Here is a 19,921-nt window from a genome sequence, read left to right as displayed (position 1 = left end):
ACCCAACAACAACAACTACAAAAACAACAAAAAACACAAAACAATAACAAATATCAACCCAATTAATATACTTTATGTGATGAAAAAGGAGAACCCAATGCATAAATTCACAAAGTATTGCCAATTTTGAAATTCTGAAATGTTTGTCTGTTGTGGCAAAGATTGAAAGGTCTGGTCGAAGCAAAATCAATTGGAAGTTAAAATGAAATGATTGGTATACCTGCGCCGAGAATATGTTCATTTAAATATTAGTTCGAATTGCATTATGTTCGAATGATTTCGAGGACGAACTGTTCTGTTATCATATAAATAGCAAACTATGTCTATAATATCAAATAATAGTTATGAATAAATTGTTAAATATAATCAATTCTTAGTTACGTGTTATTTACTTATTCATAAAAGATTAAACTACTTGATTAAAGAACAGAAGATTGCATATTTGCCCGGAATTTAGGTATAGAACCACTAAATGTAATAATAATTCTAGGCAAAAGAGAATAATCGTCACAGAATCATTCAAAATAACCTATTGCAAAAATTTGTGGTACATTTTAAAACAAACTTACTTTTTTCACTCAGTTAATCTGTTTTATTACTTAAATGTTAATTATTTTCATGAATAAGCATACGTTTTGCATGTTTTGTAAAAAATATTTCCGTAGGGCCTGTAGCGCCAAAAAAAATGTGTTGCGTATTTTAGTCATACCCCTTGTTCCCCGCTGATTGACACGTTATTTATTAGATAGATGAAATTAGATAATGATAAAAAAATTACAAGTATAAGCATTTCCAAAAATGCTTGGAATCGCCGTTCAGTCATGAATATAGAAATAATATTTCCTTTATTGCCTAATACTTTTTTGTATGTGGTCAACATTTAAAGCCAACACACATACTTGATTTACTCTACCAATCCTTCCTTGTCAAAATATTTTAACGCGCTCAGTTAGAATCTGCTGGGTCGGAATGTATGAGATACTCAATATTGCCCATAAAAAATATAACAATAACTTGACTCGTAGTACAATAAGTTAGACTACATGCGCTATAAGCTGCGGTCTCCCGGCAGAGCCCAGGACCGATAAGTTACCGGGACGATCCGGGATGATCCGGGACGATCCGGGTTGAAATTATTGTTGCGGTCCTGGCCCTGGCAGCACTACGGTAATTCCCAACTAACCACCCAGGATGTGCTTCGGACCATCGAGGCAGAGCCCAGGTGAAGCTACGGTTTATGCCGGTGCTTCCCCGGTTGTTCCCGGATGACGCCGGAAGAGCCCGGTTGACTCAGGTAGAGTCCCGGTCAATCCAGACAGAGTCCCGGCAGAGCCCAGGACGATCCAGACAGAGTCACAGTAGAACCCCGGTGGATTGAAAACGCGCAAAAATGATTACATTGATACATAATTTTAATTTGGGGGCAATACACAGTTTTCAAGGCTTCTCGGCAAACAACTGACTGCGCCACAATCAAAACCTCACACACAAGTCTGTAATCACACACCTGAAATAAATGCATTTCATATTTAACATATATATATATGTATCTCACAGCAAACAATTAAAAATACATGTCCACCTTCTAGTTTTCTGGCACACAGCCCTGTGTTTTTCATTGTTTTGGTCGCGAAAATCAACGACAAAATAAGCGGATTACCTCTATTCGCAAAATACAACAATATATTAACGTAAAAAAATTAAATCACAAGCTATAGTGTTTCTTCCTTCTTAAACAATGCACAATCTGAAAATAACATCCAAACGGGGTGCCATCCACCTACTTTTTTCACTATTCTAAGTCTTCTGCATACCCGTTAAATTGAAGAGCTGATTCACCGGCTAGCTCCAGAAACCACACGTTCGCATCCGACAGGTACTCTCTCATAAAAACAAGGGTCAACGCCACTAAATTCAATTTTACTAAATAACTGAAACACAATACTAGTCATTGAAACTTGAAATATAGTAACTATAAACATTTAGAACCTCAAATATCCACTTCAATTTCAAAACTGTCTCTTATTTGTAACTTTGACCCTGGCCAATTCGAAACTAAACAGCCGAAACTGTGTACTGCCTCCTTTACTATTCTATCTATTGATCCAGAACAGTAATTCATGATGATTTTCTGAAAATCCTTATGCAAGACTGGATAAAAGGGAAATGGGAAGGGTTTTAATAAAAATAAGTGAAATCATCGCAAATTGTGATTCTTTTGAAATGAACCGGGCTTTGCCGGGACTCTACCGGGATCAACCGTAGCTCCATCGTCATCTTCCAGGGCTCTGTCGGCATTCACCGGGGCTCTGCCGACCTTCACCGGGGCTCTGCCAGCATTCACCGGGGCTCTACCGTAGCTCTGCCGGCTATATCATGCCCCGGACCATCCCTGGTTTGTGCCGGCAGAGCAACGGTGCTTCCCCGATGTAACCCTGATCGTTCCAGGCAGAGCTAAAGATGAAGCCGGCAAAGCTATATTTCCCTGATCATCCCGGACCATCCCAGTGATATTAAATATTTTATTACGTCCGAGGTCGAATGCCGGAAGTTCCCAAATCATCCCGGACGTTGCCGGCAGAGTTAAGTTAAGATCTTGTTTATCATATTTTAAAGATGTACTCCGGTTGTTCCCGGTAGTACCCAGGTCGTTCCCGGACGTCTACCGGGCTCTACCGGGGCTCTGCCTGGATGTTAGTGAGACTGTAGCTTTAATAAGTATGTGCATCAATAGGCAAAAAGAATTAGCTTCTTGTGTAATTAACAACAGTTACTTGCTACACATTAAAATTGATGTCTGTGAACATGCTATGAATGGAATTGACGTTATATACTCCGTCGACTGCTTTGCGAAGTTTTTTTTTCTTTCTGCTGACCTGCTTTATGCGATAATGATGCAATAACAACGTTGTATATAACTCGCCCGGAAGAAAGCAATTATAAAGTTGTTTTTTTACTTTAAGTGCAAGTTTTGGAAAGAAAACAAAATATACTCTTTTTTACACTATATTCTCTAATCAGAAATGAGAATGTAGCAAAAATATTGCAATTTGCTGTGTTAATCCTGCAGGAGACTAAAGACTGGTATTGAGTTCGTACATTGATAATGGTATTTTACAGTTGAACGAATAAGTAACCTGACAAAACATGGCGGTATGGCGAGTCCATTTTAGCACCCCTCATTGAAGTTTTTGACGTCCATTTTTTATCACGTGATACTGAATTATTCGCTTTGATTGGCTAAAGGCAGGCGGTGTACAGATAGGACTGTTCAAATCTTGTCAATTGTATATATCGTCGTCTAATATGATACTCAAACAAGGCACTATCACTTCAGTTAAACGTTTATTTTAATTCCTTAAAGCTCAGTGACATGTTGTACATCAGAAAGCTATTTTTGCTAGAAAATTTGAAAACAGTGAGATTTTGTTAAAACATAAAACAAACAAAAGAAAAATACACAAAAGCAAGACTTAAATTTCCCCTTTCCCCTATCGGCCTTCGTGATTATATTCTTGTGCATTTAAACTCGAATAGTGCGTTAGTCTACAACAATGCACTCAAAATTGATATCGTTTTCCTAAATAATATGAAATGAGGTTGATGATATCCCCTACACTAAATATAAAACAATCGTTAGAGATATTACGCTGACTGCTCTGCTTACTAAATTCAATGAAAAATTCTAAAATTAAACAAGCAAACACTTGCTAGTTTCGTGGTTACTTAAGTTACAAATCGATGCTGCTTGTTTTCCTCTCGGTTATTCAATCATCTCACTATGCATATTATATTGAGAATGATTAATGGAATCGTAAACGAAAAAAATATCAGCATGCAGTCATCGATCAGTTATGTATGACAGGTAATGCGTAACGACTAATGTACCAGTTAATCAGTTACAGAGTATATGACTGGGTATGCGTTTTTGTTAATTGTTCAATTAAACTGTGTACATGTGTATGACAAAGTATGCGATAATGGATCAGTTCAGATCAGTTATACAAATGAAAATGTATGCGTCCCGGCTAATGGATTCAATTAAACAGTATATAACAGGATATGTGTTTTGCTCATGCATCATATATGAAACGGGTATGTGTCAGTTAAACAGTATATGACAAGGTATGCGTCTTTACAAATGTGTCAATTACGTTTATGACATGACAGAGTACATGTATGTGTTTCGGATTATTTAAACAGTACAAGACAGGTTATGCGCCTTGGCTAATGGATAAGAATATATATGTCGATATACATAACATTGTTATATACACCTTGGCTAATTGATCACTTACACAATATATATGTCAGGGTGTCCATCTTGGCTAATGAATCACTTAAACAGTATAATCATGTTATAAATACAGTGTATATAATAGGGTATGTATATGTTAACCTATAGCTCTTCAGCGCTTCTTATGTAAAATTCTTCCAAGTATAATTTCCAATAACCGTAAATTATACCATACCCAGACTATGGTATAATTTTCAGTTTTGAAGATCGAAGGAGTAAGTGTTTCTGGGCGGAGCTATAGGTTAAAACAGATATACCATTGCTGCGTTGACGATTTCTGGGTTTGCGTAAATTATACCATAATCACGTGACCTTTCTTATGCCTTAACCTCACGAGACGAAGGACAGTTTATGGATAACATGTATAGCATATATCATTGGCGTCCGCGCCGAAGCGCGGCGCTCTTATGGAATGAGATCAGATTTTGTGAAAGGGCGACAGCAACTTCTCGAGCCTTTTAGTCGGTCATAATAAAAGCCGAAAGTTCCGATCGGTATGAGGGTGCTTGATTATTGAATAAGAATGAAATGTCGCGATATGTTACAATGAATTTTCGCAATGCAAACATTTTCAAGTGAAATAACCTTTTCCGTCAATAAATCGCGCTCTTCGGGGTTTTTTATTTATCATTTTGTAGTACACAGTCGGTTATCATGGTATGTTATTGTTGTACATGTATCCTAGAATGATCAGTTGATGACCTAAATATTCCAAAAACCTATTTATGGATATATCTATTTATCACTCCTATCGGTAAATGCCGGTCTCTCCCGGTCTATTTTGACCAGGATTTACTAGTGACCGGCGAATAGTACCACAGGTTTATTGTCCGGTCTCTCCCGGTTTTGGAGTAGATGTTTGAATATCGTTACAATTAGAAAAAAAAAACAACAATAGCATGTTTCATTTTATCTATATGAGATAAAAACAATAAATATGTACACGGATTTATATGTAAAATATATCCGTGATATGTACAATAATTGAGAAAAAGGTACATTTTTTTTATGGTATTAAAATGACATTATCAACTTTGAAACATTTTATTTAATTATTTAATTTGTTATCCGTGTTTAGTAAAGATGCCGAGGAATTATTCAAAGTTACAAATTAGATTTTATGAATTATTCAATTGATCGATAATTTAAAAAATGATAAAGAAAAATACAATGTACATGTACATGGTTTAAGAATAAACAATATTATATATTGAAAGATAAACCATAATTTACTGACTTTTTCCAGTTAAGCTTTGACTTATAATCGTCGGTCAATATGACAATTGAATTCTTAAAAATTTATTTTACAATTTTAATAAAAAAGAGTAGTAAAACTCAGTATTAAAATAGCACATAAAACACAAAAAAGAATAAAAGAAAACAATATTCATAAAATTTGTATTTTTTTTTTATTAAAATTAATAGATATTACAATTATTGTATAATAAACAATTATGCTCAACATGATCAACATGGTAATATAACCAGTGCCATATTTTTACTAACTTAAAGTGTGAACAGATACCTTAAGGGGGTCTTCGCTAATAGCGATAACATAATAAGGGACAAATGTGTCCACTTACTCCTTCGATCTTCGAAACTGAAAATTATACCATAGTCTGGGTATGGTATAATTTACGGTTATTGGAAATTATACTTGGAAGAATTTTACATAAGAAGCGCTGAAGAGCTATAGGTTAAGACAAAATATACGTTTTTAGTTAATAAGATAGATAAATACAGAATCCCTAAAGAAAGCCCAACAACCAGTAATACACGAAGTTGTATAGGTCTCGACTTATGAATTAGTCATTCAGTAAATTATAGGGTACATGTATATGTCTAATGTATCAGTAATTTATGACATTGTATGCGTCTCACTGATCAGTTATAAATGACAGCTCAAACAACTGTGACACACCCCTGTAATCCGTTTAAACTTTAAATTATTGATCAAATTGTACATGGCTTGTTACCTATCATTCTGACAGAAAACAGTTTGTAGTTTTTTCACTTGCTCTTTCTCGGACACTGTTGCTATCTCACCTCAATGTTCCTTTTTGGGAACATTTCTGTTTCTGGAATGCAACAACGATATTATTTCTAGCATATTGTCTCCTATCCGCGACCCTGTCACTGATGCCAATCTGGATAACTAAGAAACTCAAAAATCAAATCTTTGAAACAACAATAGATTACTAGAATTTCCTTAATCCACGCGAAATAGAGTATAATTAAGTGGAGTTATTATCACACGCAAACACAACAAACTACTACACCCATCTATCATTATTAAGAATACACAAGTAACTTGACAAACCAGATTCGTTACTGGAGTAAAGTTAGTACGTGCATTGCATTGTCAGACAGGGGATGAGCAAATTTACCGTTGTCCAGGAGGGGTCAATGCGATATGCATCATCAGACTGATACCTAAAAAGGAAACAATAGAAACTTTTATCCTATATAAGAAACTGCTTTAGAACAACTAAAAAAGGGCTTGCGCGTGACCTCATTACTCTCTCGCAAGCTCATATCTGACAAACCTTGTCTCAGCATTTGTTTGTCGTTATAATCCTTATGTCCACTGTTACTCTCAGTTTGATCTCCAATTCTTTCTTTTCTTCCTTTTCGTTCACTAAAGATTTTATATATACGACTTTTTGCATACATTATCCTATTTTATGAAATATTTTCAAAATACGTTTATTTTGATTTTTTTTCAAAAACAATCCTATTATTTTTAATTTAATTAGATTCAATACATGTACAAGCAATTATTTTCTATTGTTGAGGAGTTTAACATTTTAACAGTCTAAAGTATAAGGCTACGTAACATCAAATATGTCTTAATTAAATGTTTATCAAATATGTTATTCAAATTTATTCCATATATATACAAGAATATGTCTTAAATATGTTGTTCAATTTCAAGAAAGCCAACAGCTATCATGCAAAACAAACTGAGCCTACTTTGATAACCAGCTCGTGTGTTACGTGCAGGTTAAACTGATTATGATTAATAGAATCGTGATTAAGGTGTATCCAGTTTTTTTAAATGAGCAGTCATTTACTTAATATCATCCACTGTGAGGTGTGGTAATTACATTACTTTACATCCTGTAAAGTATTGCGTGATCACAACATAAATTTATAAACTTCAGAGTTTGTATTATCTGACCAAAATGTTAAAATAAATTTAATAATCAATAATTTTCGCATTTTTTTATACAGTATTACAGATATTTAATAACGAAGCCCGTAGCATTTTCATCAAATTCATTTTAGTATAGTTTTCAATTTATTTAAATAATTTGATCATCTTATCCTAATACGTGTCTGACAGGTTATGGAACAGAACAGAACTAAGGCAACAACAGTGACTGACATTATGTTTGCAGGGTTTGGTGTTGAACTATATGGTACAGCTGCTTAAATCGTTATACATGTATATAAGATAACAGCATGTTAACTTATTTTTGATTTTTTCCTTCATATATATTATTAAATCAATTAGACAATATAAGCACATATGTTAAAACGCTATATATCGCACTATATTAAGCATTTTTGAAATACGTCTATAAAACGTTAAGTCTACGAAAATTGCTTTGGGAGAATTTTGAAATAAGTAAATTAGGTTGTTCATCAAAGTTAGGATCGACTTTTATCGGCAATAGAACATAACAGAAAACTAAACTACTAGTATACAGTAAATGTACTAAAATAAATAAATATCGAGTACAGATCATAAAAGGTCTCTGAATCGTTTCTAAAAAAAACAATGATAGAATAATCAAGTTAAAGTGTTAACTGTTAGGTAGCACTCCACACCAAATTTCCTGCCGTCAAAGCCCTACAAACATTATGTTTGATAATTTGACCCCAAACTACACAACCAGGAAAACGAAACCACGCTGTATTGAGAACATATATGTCATAATATTGTAAACCTATACTGAAATTATCTCGTGTGCAAAAATCAGGCTGTTAAAAATGTTGCATTTCATTCCGTTGAAGACCAAAATCTACTGTGGTCCTAGACCGAGACCCAAAACAACACATTTCGTCTCTGTGACAAAAATACCTGCACATATTAAGACTACAAAAACACGTCTTTGCTGTAGAAATTCCCTATACATGCAAAATTTCACAAAGAAACAGATGCCTCGCCTTATAGATTTTGTTATTACTTAAGTTTGTCCCCACACCCTCCTTAAAATTGACTTGTTTTTACCGAGCATGCTGTTTAAAAGCAATGTTTACAAAGAAAAAGCGACATCGTTAATCAACTGGCCATGTTTTCGAATTTGCCAGTGATCATATTAGATGTCACAAAAACAAATTTCATGCTGAAAATGTATTTAAAGACAACAAGTCATTAAAATCCAGAATAGTCACTATATCCAACATGTCCAAGAAATCAATTACTGTGGTGTCAACCTTATATTAGTTGGACAAAGCAAGAATTAAGTTTAAGCCAAACCCTTTAAATCAACGTAAGATGTAAGTTACTATATTTACAATATAGGTCTTAAAATGATCGTAAAATAATCAGAAATGCTAAGATAAGATTTGAGATATACAAGACACAATAATTATTTGTGTACTGTCAGTAATTTTGAAGGGCGCAAGTGTATGAGTGTGATATTAAAAGTGTAAAGTGATTATTATGGATTTTATAAACAAAATCAAAATAATTAAAATCGTTTTTACATTATTATTTGATGAAAGAGTCCTATAAACTTACTCATTTTATTTCAAGAGAATTACGTAAAACCTAACACGTTTATTAAGTCCCTTCCTCTGAACGTGAATTTGTCAATTTGTAACCAGTCTTAACATTTGAACCGATAAATCACATTGAACCCAATAATTTCAATTAAAACCAATAATCACTAATGGAACCAATAATCAAGTGTGAATCTAATATTCACATAATAAAATATTTTCCATTGATCTCCATCTACAAATTTTGTTTGAAATTTTTTAAAATCAACATTGATATATAATAATAATAAATGTACACTCGACAGGTGCTTTTAATAACATCTGATATACTATTACTTTGGGTGCATTCAACTAATTGACAGGAAGTCAGTCCTAACAGCCAATGAAATTATCCGTTACAAATTGGTAACTTGATACCAATATGGAGAATTAATGACACTGCGTTTAACGCTGAGGCGGCAGATGACACACTTTTATGAACAATATTTCATTTGTTTTGTCGGCTTGTGAAACGTTCATACTATAGCTTGCATATTTATATGGTCAACGTTACAAGGTAAAATTTAGCGCCAGAGTTTTATATATATTTTTAAAACTATTCATAGCGTCGAACTTGTGAAATTCAGTCTATCACTGTATTCGGCATGTTCGACATTTTCTGTAAATATATACATTATGTGTTATATTCATTTCAAAACATGCTTTTTCCGCTATGCAAACAACACTGTACAAAACCCATTTGTAATGATATAGCAAGTCCCTAAACAAGCAAAATATAAAGTCAAACAAATTTGTCACCAAACTATGACATCAAATCTATAATGTCAATATAACATAGTTATTTTTGCTTGTTTTAGATACTGAAGAACACATCGGTAAACACAAGGTACACATCGGGTACTAGCACGACTCATCCATCGTTAGTGTAAACGCATGACAAAACATACGGGTAAATATGTATACATAATGAATAAGTGAATGGAAACTAGTGAATGGAAACTATAGAAACATTTACACCAAATAAAACTCGAATAGCGTTTTGATTTATTTTCTTAAATTGATGAATAAACTACATTTAAATACAAATATAATGGAAATAGAATACGGATCAGATGCAGTTACTGAGCTAGAATCGATGTTGGAAAAACATGACATACCAACAGTTGAAGATAAACTTAAGTTTTTAGAGAGTGTGAAGCAAATATCAGCTTTCATTAGAAGTGAAACAGAAAGTTGCAGTCTTGAAGACTCAGGGATCACGCTTGTTGATGTTATAAGAGGAGCACTGTTTATAGCCGACGTAGCTCTTAAAATTGCAGATTTTGCACCGTTTTCATTTCCAATCAAAGTCGTATTTAAAGTCTTGTTAGGTATCAGTAACTTGATATTTGGGAGGAAAATTATATCGAACACTGTCCAAGGTTTCCAGACTATTCTTGACCATGAGATCATAGGAAACGCTAGAACAAGGCTGTATGACTATAAGACACGTTTGATTTACATACAAGGAGTTGTGGACGATGTTAAACGCGCTGAAACACAACATGAAATTGATAAACTGCTCGCTGATGTAGGCAATGAAGAGTCTGTAATGGCTGGAATAAAGGATATATCTCTAGTGGAAACAAAAATAGAGGATATTTTACATGAGGGTGATCTAGATCAGTTTTCAAAATTGATGACACAGGTTGAGTTATATTGTTCTTTGACTAATCTACATGAGATTCTTCTTCTATATCGTATTGCCATCCTTGCAAGTCATAAAAGACAAACAGGAAGACTCGTGAGATTGTTGTATGCTAACAGACAGAACCATGAAAACGTCCTTGCATTTCTTTACAAGCCAACAAGGAAAGTAGTTGGATTCTTCCTGAAATTTAACGAGAAAAACTATCCGCTAACAATGGCTTTCCTGCAGCATCGAGGATTATCATATGTAATGTTAAAGAAACTTTTTTATCTTCTAGATGGGCAAAGGTATGAAATTATATCAGAAAAATATACAGACACAAAACTTTTTATAAAGGATGCTTTAATCTTAACGTGTGCACGGTGTACACCTGAAAAATCGAACGATCCTAAAACAAAATTAGAACTTCAAAGCGGTGGGAATAACACTTTTGAAATTATTGGAAGTGAGATGCTTTTATCAGATGGATTGTGGGTGAAAGGGTCCTACAAATCTAATACAGCAACAAAATGGCGGGTAATTCTAGTTGAAGGTGACACACCGGGTGATGAACCATGTTACATGTTCAGCCCAGTATCATCAGAAAGTACTCAATTTATGTGCGTAGATTGGACTTACCGTGTTATAACAACGACATTCTCGCACGGTGATGAAACATTTTTTTGGAAAATCAAAAGAGTTGATTTATAAACAAACGAGACAACATTGGAATACGTGTCATTATCATGTATATTAAATTCTACATGAAATATCTATACTGGTCACATTGTAACATCATCAATGCAACAAATAAACAAACATAAAAACAAAAGAAAAAATTGTTTAATATAAAAATTCAAAATCTGTAATTTTATTTTCTCCTAATATTGACTATTTATATGCACTTTATAGATACATGTTTGGCACACCATTGATTTTAGTGTAAATATTGAATTGTCAAAAGGCAATATCACCGTAAATTATGTACTATTGTGTCTTATAGTTTAATAAAACATATTGTCTAATTATATTTCGCACCTATAGTCTAAGGGAGACAACTTGTGCCTGGTGTCATGACAGCCAACTTTGTTACGAGAATTTCTGGGCATTGCAGTTTAGGAGATTTTAAGGTATTTTCTATATAAAGCCATGTAAACTAAGTGACCTTTAAAGTTATTTTTTGACCACAGATTTGCTACAAATTTGAAAATTCAAGCCCTAGGCAATACATTTTCCACGCGAAGATTAAAATATGAACCCAAAGACAAGACCAATTTTGATCCAAAGGACATGGTTTATACATGTTTTGTAGAAGACCACAAGGTGATGCAATCTGTGAGGATTGTAGTTTCTGCCAGGAAGCTTTTTAAGATTTCATTTTGTCTATTAGTTCTTGTAACCTACATATACATGGGGCTAATGAGTTTGTATAATAAATCTATTTATCAATATCAGTTAGTTTAAGATATATTAAAGAGACTTCTAAAAATGCTAAGAAAGCTAACAGTGTTCTGTGTCCGGGTACATTTGTGACATAAACCCACCCGTATCCCCTAAAATAAAATATAAAAAAATAAAGAAAAAAGAAATATATAGTAACAAATGATTTAATTTTTCATATAAAAATCAATACGTTATGTGAAAACTATAAACATATAAACATGAATGTATTTATTGCACTACGTACTGTTTGACAATTTAATAATTTTAAACTATCCGCCTATTCTATTATAACTGTATAAATACCGTTGTTACTCATGATATAGATTTATCACATATACTTGACGATCTTTCGACTCCGTAATAATTGTTTTGCACGGCCGTGCATATATTTTTACGTGACGTCATTTCGTTATACAAACATAGCGTAAAGAAGCACTGAATGTTAGCGTTACACTATAGGCGAGTCAATGAAAAATGTTGTTTTTTGTAATTTTCTTTATACTGATAACGTTGATCCACCATTTTTATTGTAGAATGTTCGTAAAACATGATTTGATGATTTTTATATGATCAAGTCAGAGCTGTCCACTTTTCGATATTTCAAAGAAAATTAACAGATATTTGCACAGTATATATTCGTCAATTGGAATGTTAATAATAACGGTGATAAATGTTACAAATGATAAAGCTATTTAACAAAATTTGTTTGTTGATGGTTCTAGAAAACCATACAAGTACATTGGTTGCACCACAGGAAGACTTCAAGACTTTGGTAATGTGTCTGACTCATTGGTTTGCAAGACAACAACACAACATTGCCCAACAACACGCCAATAAACAACAATCCTCGGCTAACTCTTGATCTCGTCGCTGTTGTGCCCTGTCGTCGTTATATACATACCTGAAATGTATGTCATACACTTGTTAACTAAATAAAATTATGGTAAAATAAATTTGAAGTAAAATAATCTTTTCTAGAAAAGTGATTGGAGTCAGGCTGTCGGTAGGTCGGTCGGTGGGTCGGTCCGTCCGTCCGTCCCTCCACTTCATGGTTTCCGGACGATAACTAAAGTTAGGAATGAGATTTTATTATCAACTGTTACAACAGCTTTTTAGTCTGTTAGATTGCTTGACTGGTCAATAGTGTACAAGATAACAATACTAAGTTAGAATGAGATTTATCAAACTGTACACAACTTATATAAAGTCCTGTTAGGATTGCTTTTGAACCTTCTGGGATCAAAGTTAGTGTTACTAAAGATAGAAACAAGATTGCATTTGTAAAAAATGCCATGCCACCGCATAAATACAACACTAAATAGTTATGTAGGAACACAATTTTTTTTGTTTCTTTACAGATTGCCATAATGCATAGATCTGTTACCTATCTGTTATTATCAGATTAATACCTTCAGACAATAAGATTTTTAACTTTTTACATTATGACTACGCTATGACATAATGACAGAAAATCAATGATCCACAGGGGCGGGGCCAATTTTGACCCCGTTGCTTTAATTTGAATAATCTTGCATGCAAAATGTCTAACTTCTAGCCTTTGTCAATTAGAGAAGATGATTTCTTAAAGTTTTTATATATATTGTCAGGAAAACCTATGACACCCGGGGCGGGGCTAGTTTTGACACTAGAGGCAAAATTTGAACAACTTTGCTAGAGTACCTATAGATGATATCATATACCAAATATCGAATCTCTAAGCTTTGTACCTTCAGACAAGAAGATTTTTAATTTTTTACTATATGTACATAGTGAAAATCAATGACCTCCGGGGGTTGGGTCAATTTTGACCCCAGGGCTATAATTTGTACAATCTTGCTAGAGGTTCACTACACAACGTTTCATGCAAAATATCTAGCCTTTGTCAATTTAGAGAAGATGATTTTTTAAGTTTTTACTATGTACATATAAGGAAAACCTATGACCCCCGGGGAGGGACTAATTTTGACACTAGAGGCATTTGAACAACTTTGGTAGACTACCTTTAGATGATATCATATAACAAATATTAAAGCTCTAAGCCTTGTACCTTCAGACAATAAGATTTTTTTTAAAAATTTTACTGTATGTACATATTGAAAATCAATGACCCCCGGGGTGGGCCCAATTTTTGTATAATTTGTACAATCTTGCTAAAGGTTCACTACACAATGTTTCATGCAAAATATCTAACTTCTAGCCTTTGTGAATTTAGAGAAGATGATTTTTTTAAATTTTTACTATATAAAAAAACCTATGATCCCCAGGGTGGGACTGATTTTGACACTAGAGGCAAAATTTGAACAACTTTGGTAGAGTACCTATAGATAATAACACATACCAAATATCAAACCACTAAGCCTTGTACCTTTAGACAAGAAGGTATTTTAGGTTTTTACTTTATGTACATATTTTGAAAATCATTGACCCCCGGGGCGGGGCCAATTTGGACCCCAGGGCTATATTTTGAACAATCTTGGTAGAGGTCTACCAGACAATGCATTATGCAAAATATCTAAGCTCTAGGCCTTTTGGGTCTTTACAAGAAGATTTTTTTAATTTATTCTGATAATTCCTTTTGGTTGCCATGGCAACCAGATTTCTGCATGGAATGAAATTCTTTGAACAAATTTGGAAGCCCTTCACCTGGAAGCCCTTCACCCAAGGATCAATCCTGCCAAGTGTGGTTGAAATTGGACTAGTGGTTTTTCATATGAAGATTTTTAAGTTCACTATATAATCTACAGAACACACACAGACACACACACACACAGGTGAATCGCTATATGCCACAGCATCGCAGATGCTGCGGTGGCATAAAAAGGTATCTGGACAATAACAAAGGTTAGGAATGAGATATTACAATCAAACTTGATATTTAGCAAGCTTTTATGAAGACCCCAGTTGGGATTGTTTTTGGACCCCTGGGGTCACTGTGGTTAAAAAATAAAAAAAGGTTTACGGATGATAACTAGATCCCTTATCTGGGATTGCTTTTAGACTTCCTTAGGGGACGGTCACTATTACTTAAAATAGAAAAATGGACGAAATATAGTTGGGAATGTGATATTGTAATAAATCTTGGCATTTATCAAAAAAAAAAAAAAAAAAACTTATGAAAATTCCTAGCTTTGGGTTGTTGTTGGATCTCTAGGTTCAAGATCAAGGTCACTGTTAATAAAAAAAAGAACAATGGTTTCTTGAAGATAGGCAATTAATTGTTATAATTATTGGTACACAGATGAATATCATACAATATTTGCTTGCTGTCCTATATAAGTCAGTTGTCTTTTCATTGTCATGCATGCACTTGCATCAGTGAAACAAACTAACAGTTCTGCAACCAATTTCATAAACGTTTAGTTAAATTTAATGTAAGCCAGTGCTAGTGTATAACATTTAGATTCTGACAATAGGTAAATATGTGTCAAATGATGATAACGACGTTTACATTAACAGTGGATCTGTGGTCAGATGGAATTCAAAGTTACGTTAGTAAACAAGATTAAAAACGTGTATATTAAAAAGTAATACCTACAAAATTGATTTTTTTCTATCATTAAGAGAAAAGTCAGAGCAGCGCATAGGACACCAAAGATAGCATAGGACACAAATGATAGCATGACGCGACTTATTCAATTCAATTTTTTAGGCCACTAGCCAATACACCAACAATATTCACAATAAACATTTATACCTACATATATTTTTTTCCATTATATTATTTATTCTTTATTATAGTCTGATCTATACATACATATACAATTAAAACAATATACATACAGTAAATTGTACAGCCATTATTTTAAGAGTTATAACAGACTGTTCTAGTTTATAAGAGGGGCAACTCCACAGTAGATTTACCTCCCTTATTTACATAATTATACCCATTTACATGTTAATATAAACACATCATAACATCTCTAAGACATTATAAGTAAAATAGCATATTCCAAGCATTGAATGTTAAACTTAATATAATTAAAATGTACTAATATTTTCACCGTATTTGTGATTTTGTGTTATAATATGTAAAAATGTTTTGTGTTTATTGTGATTATGAGTCATGCTTGTTGTGTTAATTACTGTAAATTTTCACTTTTTTGTGATTATGTATTATAATATGTAATTATGTTTTATGTTTATTGTGATGTATGGGCTGGTGGCCTGAATCATCTTAATAAAGAATTGAATTGAATTGAATTGAATATTTATATCTACAACTTAACTGTATGAATAATAACATTATGGTTGTTAATATTAAGATGGAAGAATGAAATCTCATTACTTTACTAAACCCGAAATGGTTGTCTCCTTATAAATGTATTAAAATCATTTATACATACATAATATATTTTATCTTTATACAATCTTAAAGTTTGGTAACAACCACTGCCCTCAACTTAAAATCTGCCATAAGGTATTCGTTATTAAAATACTGAGTTTAGTAAATGAGGCACTATTGCGCATAATAAAAAATGTCTTACAAAATCATATATCACTCATGGTCAGACCATGAAGGGACTGGTCAGTGCTGATTATCAAAACAGGAAGATAAAATTTTCTAGTTGGTTTAAAGATACATTTATAACATTTATACAAGTTTTTACCAGTACTAGTTCCCAGAGCAGAGGTACAGTGCGAATGACCGTAGAAAGGATTTCATGATCAATCACAACGAAAGTGACCTCTGCCGTCCGGGAATCGAACCAGGGTCGCCCGATACACAGTCCAATGCTCTACCTATTGAGCCAACCGGACGGCTACTAAAGCATTATTTCAATTATATCAAGATAATGTTCTTACCCAAAGACAGATTTAAATAGATAATAATATTTGCATTTGGTCTACTGCCCACTCCTATAAGTAAAATAGTTTTTTTTGCAACATATTGCTTTTCCCAAACATATCCAAAACCATTTCTGCCCAATTTTGATATCCTATACTTATATGAATATAACAACATTTTATAACATTTTTTAACATATCTGTGATCTGGTATATCTATAATTTTTAAACAGAATTTTATACAGCGTAACTAACATTAGATATCGTGCTAGCTGCATCAGTTACATCCATTGTTTATGCGACATGATGATAAACTTAGTTTCAAGGAGTGATTGCGCAAGAAGTGTAAACAATATTAAATTTGATCAAAGAAATCATATATGCATTTACTCGTATGTATTATTTGATAATATCTTCCCGTGTTTTCAAGCTGACGGTTTCTGATTCTGGCTTGTTTCTGTCCACATTGATAACAAAAACTGATTTCTCAATGAATATCAGAAAGTTATTTTTTTAGCATCCATTTAGATTATCGGAGCGTTCTAATTATTAAACATTTATATAAATGAAGTTGAAAAACATTCCCACCACAAAAGAAAGATGTCATGTGTAAATTTTTAATTTATATCATGCTTTGTCTTAAGAGACCGTTTTATTAAGCGATCGTTTTGGGTGTTTCCCTTGCGCGGTCGCATAATACAAGTTTGACTGTATACCATCACGAACTAGTTATGAATGTAACTATACCATCATGAACTTACACAGTTGTTTGTTGTGGTTGTTGCTGATATGGTCCTTGTTGAGGATATCCTGGTTGATAAGCCCCTGCCGGTGGATAGGGTCCATTATTATACTGTCCGGTCGCTCCGTATGGCGGTGGTTGCTGGGGGTATGGTGCCGAAGGATTTGTGTAACTCATCTTTCTTATAAGTATTCTCTCACTAAAATAGTGGTACAATTTCAACGAAGAGTAAAATGTAGTATGTTATATATAAATGTAACATGATCTATACACGCTTATCAGTTAATTAACATACACAAGATAAACAATACATGTACAGTATGCATATGATTTAATCCAACACATAAAGTATGGAGAATAATCATTATATTGTTACAGATGAGGAAGTACTTTACATGAAATATTATAAATAAATTTCTTACCGATCAATGTGTGTACATGTATATAGTGATAAGAAATATGTTCCAAATAGTCACTGTTTTACAATGGACGAATAAGCTAAACACAAAGAAGTTAATTTATTTCAACATTACATCCGTTTTAACATATAGTATGACTTAATGTCACATGACTAAAACAAAGATAAAATCTCACATGAGTATTGAATATCTTCCGTAAGGTCAAACAAAGTAATTATGTGTTTCTGACATTTAACGTTTTCACAGAGCTAGTTAGTATAAAGGTTTGAAATTAAAGTAATCATTTTGAATATTAACCACTGTATTTATCATATCTTGCTAAATATATAAAACTGAGTATTACAAGCTTTAAGGAATTAAGGTAAATATTGTACAGACGTAAAGTACAATCAATTGTTTTCTTAAACTATATGAAAAAATAAAAATAACTTTTGCAAATGATTTCATAAATTATATCATATTTTTTGGGTTTTCAATCACACAAACACGGTAAAAGAGAATGATATAAATATTTTAATATTGTTGTCACCTAACAAATATAATATTAATCACAATTGACCTTTACAGTATGACTGTTCACCAGCACATATAATAAAATATATGTAATATTGTCATTTACAGTTAAGTGTGACAAAAATAGTATTATAAAATATTTATAGCAACTTATAGCATTGATCTTTTATAGTTTAAGTGTGATTGTCTGATTGAACACCTACGGAAACGTATAGCGACCACCCCTATATGATATATATCAAACGACATTTTTTCATAGTTTTATAGTATGTTTGTTATATGTTAATATGATTTGAGGAAAGAAATACATATTCAAAAAGATGTAAGTGTATTATTTTTTCATTTCGTCAGAAAGTTAAAAGAAGTTAATCTTGCATTATAAGATAAAAAACGTACTATAGATTACGAAAAAATACGTATTATATATGATTTACAACATAACTTGATTTAATTGCTTCCTTTATAAATTGCGTGGGATTTTTCTGTCCTTATTATATTTAAACTGTAAAATATGTTATATTATAATAAAAAAACCTCAAATATATATAACTAATACATATAAATGAACAGAAAAAAAACTCACATAAATTTTAATCGAGCAATATTAACAGCAGATCGGGTAAAAAATATATATTCAATATCAAATAACAATTAAAATATCGGTCAAATATATATCATGTATTAAATAAATTGTTTAAAATTCTGTTTTACTAACATTCAAAGACGGTTTATATTACTAGATACATATTTCAGATCAAGTAAGTTTGTAAAAATTGGTTAGTTAAATAATATGTATTAAATAAATTGTCAAAAATTCTGTTTTTACTTACATATAGGGGTGGTCGCTATACGTTTCCGTAAACACCAAACAAATATAATAGGATAGATATTTATCAAATCAATTGCCAAGTTATTAACATTTTCTCATATACTTTAAGAAAACAATAAGTTGTAAAGTGTTGGCCTTGTTGGTGTTGGTGTAAATTTAATCCCAACAAATGTAATACGATATTTATAGCATAATGTGACTGAAAGCCCAACAAATATAAAACAATATTTATAACGATGACCTAAATAGTTTTGATGTAATTGAATACAACACATGTTGTATAATATATGTTTGGCAATTGAACAATGCATATTGTATTATATTTGTTGGGTTTTCAGTTACACCAGCACTGTAAAGGTCAATGCTATAAATATTGTTTTATATTTGTTGGGTTTTCAGTTACACCAGCACTGTAAAGGTCAAGGCTATAAATATTGTATTATATTTGTTGGGTTTTCAGTTACACCAGCACTGTAAAGGTCAAGGCTATAAA

At 32.6% G+C, this 19,921-nt stretch overlaps 2 protein-coding genes across 2 annotated transcripts; one reads left to right on the top strand and one right to left on the bottom strand.

The window, feature by feature from the left end:
- The first annotated feature begins 9,460 nt into the window (after positions 1–9,460).
- On the top strand, positions 9,461–11,591 carry LOC132721419 (uncharacterized). Its single transcript, XM_060705723.1, has 2 exons — positions 9,461–9,584; positions 9,886–11,591. The coding sequence occupies exon 2, from the start codon at positions 10,089–10,091 to the stop codon at positions 11,406–11,408; it is 1,320 nt and encodes a 439-aa protein (XP_060561706.1). The 5' UTR covers positions 9,461–9,584; positions 9,886–10,088; the 3' UTR covers positions 11,409–11,591.
- A 697-nt stretch (positions 11,592–12,288) lies between these two features.
- On the bottom strand, positions 12,289–18,249 carry LOC132721420 (cysteine-rich and transmembrane domain-containing protein 1-like). The gene is made up of 3 exons (XM_060705724.1): positions 18,090–18,249; positions 17,687–17,866; positions 12,289–13,041 (listed from the first exon to the last, which is right to left on the bottom strand). Exons 2-3 carry the CDS (start codon positions 17,842–17,844, stop codon positions 12,927–12,929), a joined length of 273 nt encoding a protein of 90 aa, XP_060561707.1. The 5' UTR covers positions 17,845–17,866; positions 18,090–18,249; the 3' UTR covers positions 12,289–12,926.
- Positions 18,250–19,921: the final 1,672 nt, after the last annotated feature.

Source organism: Ruditapes philippinarum, unplaced genomic scaffold (assembly GCF_026571515.1).
Source record: "Ruditapes philippinarum isolate M1 unplaced genomic scaffold, ASM2657151v2 ctg1538_1_1_1_1, whole genome shotgun sequence".
NCBI lineage: Eukaryota > Metazoa > Mollusca > Bivalvia > Venerida > Veneridae > Ruditapes > Ruditapes philippinarum.
This window is presented reverse-complemented; position numbering and strand designations above follow the sequence as displayed.

Excerpts from the sequence above, each read along its gene's own strand:
- LOC132721420 (XM_060705724.1), bottom strand. The coding sequence starts at position 17,844 with ATGAGTTACACAAATCCTTCGGCACCATACCCCCAGCAACCACCGCCA. Across the intron at positions 13,042-17,686 it reads CAACCACAACAAACAACTGT|GTATGTATATAACGACGACA; the intron begins GTAAGTTCATGA and ends CATACATTTCAG.
- LOC132721419 (XM_060705723.1), top strand. The coding sequence starts at position 10,089 with ATGAATAAACTACATTTAAATACAAATATAATGGAAATAGAATACGGA.